The sequence below is a fragment of the Anneissia japonica genome, unplaced genomic scaffold (assembly GCF_011630105.1).
Source record: "Anneissia japonica isolate Jap-2015-1 unplaced genomic scaffold, ASM1163010v1 scaffold573_len2283161_cov171, whole genome shotgun sequence".
Classification (NCBI taxonomy): domain Eukaryota; kingdom Metazoa; phylum Echinodermata; class Crinoidea; order Comatulida; family Comatulidae; genus Anneissia; species Anneissia japonica.
This window is the reverse complement of record NW_022719802.1, coordinates 1,066,365-1,074,621: the sequence shown is the minus strand read 5'-3', so window position 1 is coordinate 1,074,621 and position 8,257 is coordinate 1,066,365. Positions and strand designations below refer to the sequence as shown.

General features: G+C 32.6%; 1 protein-coding gene across 1 annotated transcript in view; it reads right to left on the bottom strand.

Annotated features, from left to right (window-relative positions):
- The window catches only part of LOC117111042 (pentatricopeptide repeat domain-containing protein 3, mitochondrial-like), a 24,571-nt gene extending 16,452 nt beyond the window's left edge, over nt 1-8,119 (bottom strand). Inside the window, exons 1-10 of the mRNA XM_033253924.1 lie at nt 8,041-8,119; nt 6,533-6,619; nt 5,588-5,633; nt 5,223-5,291; nt 4,228-4,335; nt 3,437-3,560; nt 2,802-2,905; nt 1,801-1,877; nt 1,137-1,224; nt 730-873 (exon numbers count right to left, since the gene is read on the bottom strand). Coding sequence (XP_033109815.1) covers nt 730-873; nt 1,137-1,224; nt 1,801-1,877; nt 2,802-2,905; nt 3,437-3,560; nt 4,228-4,335; nt 5,223-5,291; nt 5,588-5,633; nt 6,533-6,619; nt 8,041-8,105 — 912 coding nt within the window. The 5' untranslated portion in view covers nt 8,106-8,119. The remainder of the gene's footprint in view (nt 1-729; nt 874-1,136; nt 1,225-1,800; nt 1,878-2,801; nt 2,906-3,436; nt 3,561-4,227; nt 4,336-5,222; nt 5,292-5,587; nt 5,634-6,532; nt 6,620-8,040) is intronic.
- Nucleotides 8,120-8,257: the final 138 nt, after the last annotated feature.

The window sequence follows — 8,257 nt, the reverse complement described above, 5'->3', positions numbered from 1 at the left end:
TGGACTCCCTAGATATGCCACTGCATCTACTTCAAGGCCACTCAGTGGTCTCAAATATATTTATATAAAATTTTTAAAAGTCACCCCTAAATTCACTACCAGTAGTCCAAAGGTACTCTATATGCAAAGATTATAGTAAGATATTACCATATTTATTCGCATAAACGCCACTCAAATAAATTCCCCCTCTAGAGCCTCATTTTGAATAAACGTCTCCCAAGAATAAATGGTCAGGTCATTCATTTTCTCCTCAAACAAATGTCCCCTAAATGACTGTAAAAAAATCTAATGGAAGCAATATCATTCTCAACACCTTCTAATTAATGTTTTACTCCAGTAGAATTACATTTTTCTAACCTAGTTTGGATCAATCAGTCTTTATGATCACGTAATAACACATTTTCACGGTAATTATGTGTTGTAGTTCCACATTTACAGTGAAAGTTAGTGGTGTTTAGTTGTGTATACATATCCATTTCATACTAAAAAAACACCTCATTCAAATCAATTCGCCTTTAAAAACAAATTCTCAACAAAAAAAAAAAACGCCTTGAAGCATTCATTCAAATAAATACAGCATTTAAATGTCAATTAATTTCTTGATCTGAATTCTATTTGAAAGCTAAAGTAATACCATATTGGAAAATAAAAAAAATTAGCAATGTATAAATTATTTATGTGCATTTTAAAGTGGAACTTATTATCTGAATGGGAGCGCTGTTCACTCACTTCAATAATTTGCCACTTCTGGCCATGATCATATCTGATGAAAGCTGCAGCATGTACCAGACTAGTGTAAGCATGGACATCGGTCTTTATATCTTTCTCTTGCATCTCATTGTAAAGATGGAATGCTTTGCCAAAGGCCTGATGCTGGAATTTAAAAATAGAATATTGGTTTATAACTAGCTGTTTGATTGTTTGATTGATTGATTAATAACTGAGCCAAATACCATACAGATAATGAATGTTTATGAGTGCAATGGAAAGAATATTTTCATGAGTTGAAAGATTAACTGTTCCATCTTCTTTCAACCAATGAAAACATTGTATTAAGTGGAGGTGTGCAATGGGACAAAATGAACAATTAAACTACAATTAGACCACACAAGCAGAAAAGCCAATAACTAGCTTACTTTGACCATTCCTCGTATCATTGTGTTGTAACTTCTAGAATCCTTTTCTTCCATGCTTCCAAAAAGCTGTTCTGCTTCATTTCCATCTCTATGAAATAGCAAAAAAATATAAAGCTTTGATTGTTCTATTAAATATTATTTGACAAATACCTGTGATTTGCCCTGATGTTATAAGATATCATTGTTGTCCATACTGTATATGGATGTGATACAACATTATTCATTGATATGACATCTTCATGCCCATATATATGTGTGATATGACATCATTATGCCATATATGGTTGTGATATATCATCATTCCCATATATGGGTGTGATATGACATCAACATGCTCATATATGGGTGTGATATGACATCATCATATCCATATAAGAGGGTATTATGACATCATTATATAACCAAATATGGGTATGATATGACATCATTATGTCCATATATGGATGTGATATGACATCATTATGACCATATATGGTATAATATGACATCATTTTGTCCATATACGGGGCAAATCACAGATATTTATTTTAAAACTTGATAGTGTGGAGAGAACATTACATTACAATTAGTTTCCTGATAGTAAAAACATTTAAAAAGTATTAAAGCATTGAAATGTTAGTAATATTTGCATGCAGTATTTCCAAATGCATTATGTAATTCTTACTTCCATCTTTGGTTTTCCTCTTTAACTTCCACTTCTTGAGTTACAGCTTCTTCTTCTCCCAATTCTTTAATTTCCTCCTTAAAGATAACAATATTATAATTCTTTGTTATTGCTAATGACATAATTGCTACATCTTCTACAAGGCATGGATGTGATATATCTATATTACTATGTATTTTAACAGTATATTGACCCAATTCAAACTTTAGGAAATATGTTTTTAAAAATTTGTAAATATATTATTCAACTAACCTAATGAGTAAATATTTAGATTCCTTTTACATATAAATTGAAGTTTTTTTTTTATGTAGAATGATTATATTGTATATAGACAATACTGATGCAATCAACTATTTTTTTGTATGTAATCATTTTTTTAAATGTGTATATATTATATACCGTAATTAGGAGAGTCCCTTTTGTATCAAATTACATAAGTTTTTAGGTAGAATGGAAATTCTGAATATTGACTTAAGTCTTTTTTTTAAAGTATAATTAATTATTGAAAATGTTGTATACATGATCTCTAAAATGTATATGCAAATTATATGATTAATTTTATGTGCTGGTTTTATGGTTCTTTTTTTCTTGTAATTTGTCCATTGAGTGAGTTTTGTATATCAATTCATATAAGTGTGTTATAGGGTTTTATGTTAAACTGCCTTTGTAAATTGACGCAATTCAGTGATTTTATACTGCTTTGTCAATATGTTTTATGAATAAACGAGCAATGAATGTAGAAAATTGGGACAATTATCAATGAAATACTTGCTAACATCTACAAGCACAAGACAGGATCATTGGAGTTCTGTCTCTACACCTCACATTCTTTCCAGTCCTTGCTAAGAATAGTTAAGGTTCCTAAGATAGCTTCATTTGTGAAATTTTCAATGGGTCATTTTAAAACACAACAATCATTAGACAACCTGTTGTATATTGCAAAATGCTGCAAGTGATGTCATTTTAGAATACAATCTTAATCAATTTGCTGGTGTACTTACTGGAATGCTATCAATGTCATGAAATTCACTTGGTGGATCTTGGCTGTCATAGTAACAAAGAAGATCTAAAAGTTCATTGTTAACTGATAATGATACCTTTACCCCTGGAATGATCAGAAGAAAAAAAAATAAAACACATAAAAATGATAAAGTATTACTAAATATAGCAATATTAATAATGCATTCAATTTTCATTAAATATACAACATCTCAGAACTACAGTATACAATAAACTATTTCAGAGGTTGAAACCTGGAATTTTTATATGTAATGCTAAAATTTTGAGAATATCTGCAGATTGTTAAATGTTTAATATGAATACCAAACATTCTAATTATGATGATGATAATGTTGATGATGATGATAATGTTGATGACTATGGTGATGATGATGCTGACAATGATAATGAAGGTGATATTGTTAACACTTGGAATGTACAATAATCATCACTATTATCAAATTAGTGCTGTACTTGGTACCAATTCAGATGCTTCCCTTCAAAGGTCTTGAGTTCCTGTCAAACTCTAGGATTTCTTAATATAGTGTCCACTTCCTAAGCCTTAAAATAAAACCAAGTTTACACACCTACTATATATAAAACATTAAAAGTCAATTTGAATTGTTGTGCACTGTACCTGCATCTAAAAGTTTCTTGTGCATAGCCACAGCTTCTGTAACATCTCGTCCAATGATCCTCTCTAACAACGCCATTTCACTCGGCTCCTGTGATGTATATTCCCCTGTCTTCAGGTGGTAGCTCTACAGTTACAAATAGACATAAAGATTTAAAATGGAAAAGTTAAAACAAAATAAAATTAAAAAAAACTTCATATACCTCCCATGTGAGAGCAAACACCAAAATACAAGTGCAATACAAGTACAATACAGATGAGGTAAAATACCAAAAAAAAGAAAAAAAATTAAATGACTTTATCAATTCAACAATATTTTAAAAATCACTATTGGTATAACCATGGAGGGAATACATACTATATCCATGGTCTATTATCTGTTATCTTGTTGTCATATTAGTCTGCTTGCCTCCTGTTTGTTCACTCTCTCCTTCCCTCTATTGTTTACATGTTGGGCCTTGTGTGTTTATTGTTTATAATTAGATTCTCTTGCTAATACCTTATACCTGTATATATGACAATATTTTTAATATCCTATTTGTACATTCACCTGATGAAGACCACTGTGTGGTCGAAAGCTTGCGTATTGATAAAATGTGTTAGTCTGTAAAGTGCTGTTTGTCTTAATGATATACGATGTGTAATTTGAAAGTGAATTATTATAGCAAGGAGGCTTAGAAAAAACATGGGCCAGGCCTAGCTGAAAACGGTAACACAATTAAAACGATACGGATGGATAAATAAAATAATACAGTGGGCCCTATTCTAGGCCCTACAGATGTTTGCCACTTTACCTCTATTCGTGGTTTATCATGTTGATAAGCTTGAAATAGTTGAGGATACTTGCTCATAACATATCTTGCAGTCCGTTTTCCTGATTCCTTTGACAAGTAGAACCTCCGCTAGAAAAAAGAAACAAATGTAAAGCGGTTTCATTTTCTTTGGCACTTTAATAAAACTGATTCCGGTCTCCACTTCCTACAAGTTTGTGCCACAACCGTTAAGACTGGTCTTAAAATCAAAGGAGCATAGGGATTGAGTCTGAGGCTGGTCACACATTTTTTGTGTTCTCAGTCCAGGTCAAGACACTTTATCTACCTTTTCAATCCAGAATCAAAAATAGGCAAATGGTAAGAGTAGAAGTGGGCCTTTCCAAAGTGTCAATTACACTTAACAACTGACCAACCAAAATAGGGCCAGGAATAGGCATATGTTTTTTCCCACCTTAGCAACAATATCAAATGGGCGGGGCAGGGCTTAGCGAAAAGGTCCATAAAACAAGGCTGTGTTTAATTACATTTATATAATGGCTACATCTCTCCATAATGATTATGTCCATACAATAACTGGACAAATCTATTTTCCACCAGGGTACTGTAAATGAACTTCTTAACAGGCTATTATTAAAGGTCAAAGGTTGTTTTTTTTTTTTGTGTTGCTCAAGATAATGTCATATTGATAATCAAGGATTTAAAACTTTAGAATAAAGTTTTGAATGAGAGCATCAATTATGCAATAGCCATATGGATAAGAGCAACGTTTGAGCTTTGACGGTGGTGGGAGCTGGCGTGGTTATGGGTTGTGTTGTTACATGTATTGATCATTAAAACATATATGACAGAAAATTAAAGGTAAAAAAATGGGAATCTGAGAATTTTTCAGAAGATTTTCAGTCCCTTCACTGGATTTGGAAGACTTATTTATTTTCAGAACACTCTCAGAGCTTTCTATTTTTCTTAATATAAATATTACAACTGAATTGAGTACATTAGAGACTAGAAACATTTACCCTTTCACTGACTGTTCTTGGTATGAGGTAAGGATCATCTATGTAGCCATATGGAAAAGCAGTTGGATCCTGGAAGCAAATTTTATAAAGATACAAAATCAAATTATAGATTTCAGTATCTAATGTATGCTTAATATTTTAAAGCCCCACATATACATACTTTCCTGTACATTAACAGGTGATCAGTATATTTCCCCCACATAAATTAAACAATGTTCCCCTGTTAATCTTGTTAGGAATAAATACCTGTTTCCTACTGAAAACCTGTACAGCACCATTAACACTGCACCTTGGGTTATATATCATTATTTGTAGCTACCATAAACCATATTAACATAAAGAAAAGAGAATGTATACAGACATACTTTCCCAACTGTTTGTGATAACATCTTCAACACTGTCAATGAATCTCTAAAATTAGGGGAGACAAAAAAGAAATGCTATTTTTTATACACACACAAATGGGTAGATATACCGGGCACAGGATACACAATATTAAGGATTGTTTAGGATGCTCTGTGCACATTATCAAATTTTCTTTAACAAACAACTTTTGAATGCCTATATATAGTCATGATGTGCCTATATATGGTAATGATGGTGTCATCATGGTCATCATGTGATGTCATCATGACCATATTTAGGCTTGTCACATGTTTTTATCAACTAAAATTTGATAGTCTACTCTGGACAGGGATTTTTAAGAGAATTTAAATACTGTAAAAATAAGAGGATGGTATTTATCTTTTTGACTGCGCTCTTGAAAAGTTGTTCTTTTGTCAAAGAATAATCATGGCAAGTTTTTAAATCTTTTCTACACCAAATAAATGGTTGTAAGCCATTAGTGTATAATACAGTAAAACATTGCACTCCACAAAAAAATGAAATGGCACAAGAGACGCAAAAATTGGATGCACTATATCAAATTAGCTATTGATTGGGGATAGAGCAATTACGTGCAAATGAAAATGATAATGTCATGACTGACTTATACATAATGTACAGTATATGGAATGTTAGGATAAATACCTGCATTCTGAGTGGTCAACATCTGTTAATACTTGTTGTATGTTAATTTTATATGTACTGTAAATAGGAAAAGTTGGTATTTTCTGATGATGAATATATAGAGTTGCCATACTGATTAAATGCATACTCAAAATCTGTTATTAAACATTAATACTTACCTGAGACTATTAAAGTCGAACTTCTACAACAAATAAAAAATTGTTTCCTCCGGAAAATCTTGTACAGTAATATTATTATAATGAATGCACACTGTAAACATAACACACTGTACTGTAGCATACCTTTTTGTTTTCTTTGGAATCACTATCTTCTCTTTTGTTTGAACTTCTTTTATTAAAGCAATGGTTGTGAGATGCACATGCTTTGATCTTAAGAAATAAATATTAATATTTTTAAATATATATCAAGCATCTACATATTATATGCACACACTCAATATTACGAACACACCTAAAAATCAATTTAGACAATGCTCACAACACCAAAATTTAAAAAAAAATTAATTTCTCACACAAAAATCAAAGGTGGATTCAAATTCTTAGCACTTTAAAGGTGAACTCAGACAGTGTCATACAAAATTACAACAAATTGCATTGGGCCTGTATACAGTAAGTTAAACACAGATGTGATAGCTCTGCATCTTATTCTTCCTTTTTTTAGGACAGAGTTAAGTGAGGCCCGGAAGAATCATTCATTTAAAATTGTTTTTTTTTTGTAGTTAAGAGTCTATGTGACTATAGGATAAGAGGTGCCCAAGTCCGGGAAAGACTCAACTGGTGCGGACTGGGGCACATTATGACAGAGCCCTAGTCTGCGGCTTGGGCGTATCCCACTGCAGTTTGGAAGCTAGTATTACAGTTTGTGTGATTCAATAAAACCATAGTCAAGTTTTTATTGTTTTTTTGTTATGTAAACAAGTGGAAATTAACCCGCAAGTCACCAAACAATGTTGACGTTTTAAATACTTTGAAAGTGGGCCATATAATTAAGCTTAATTTAATTCAAAGGCCCAGAACCTCCCTTGATAAAGAAAACAATAACTCTAAAAACAATAATAAAATAATAATATGAATGAAAGGATGAAGAATATGGAAGCTAGCGGCTAGGTAAAGTGGGTAAGAGTCGGCTGTATCAGCCTTCACAAGACTATCACAAAGACACATTAAAATCAAATAATTCCATTTTGGCTTCTGATATAATTTATATTTTTATGCACTTCACATTATATATTACTGTACACCCACAAAAGTAAATCATATACAGAAAGAAATCTGGACTCCCTACAGCTGTACTGTCAACAGCACCTTGATTGGCAATCAATGAATCAAATTAGTTATAAACAATTCTGGAGTTGAGAATGGATGTCGGATGATACGACTTCCAACTGAAGGCCTAGACCTGTCTTTTTTTATTGACTTTTGAACTTGTTTTTAAAGGTAAATTTGTTAACTAACATCAATACTGGCAAGAATAACCACGTTTTAAAATCATTTTGTGCAGATTTGGCTAGTAGGCCTACTGTAATTAATATGCCTTTTCGTAGGCCTACTACAGTAGGCCTAGGCTAGGCTAGAGTGGTGAAAATGTACATGCCAGGAGGAAGACCGGGAGGAAGGGATTCCCATGTCAGTCAGCACTCGACACACACGCAGGGCAGTCAGTCATGTCATATCAAGTCTGTGCTCGTTTCAATTTTACGGCTCTTAAAAAGACTAATAATTTTGGCCTAAGCTTACATAAAAAATGATATAATTTTTAAAAAATACTATCTACAATAGTCACTTCTTACTTCACTAAAAGAGGAGAAAAAACATTTTTGCTACATGCGCAAAAACACCGAATGGGCGCCGCCATCTTGATGATGAGAGTGCGCCCTCTTGTAAAGTATTATGGAACGCCGTTACTGCCTTGGTATGGAACGCCGTTACTGCCTTTGGTGGCTCTTTCCGTTCGGCGCATTTGCTATTCGGCCCTTTTAACATTACGGTACGTTCGGTGCTTTTACA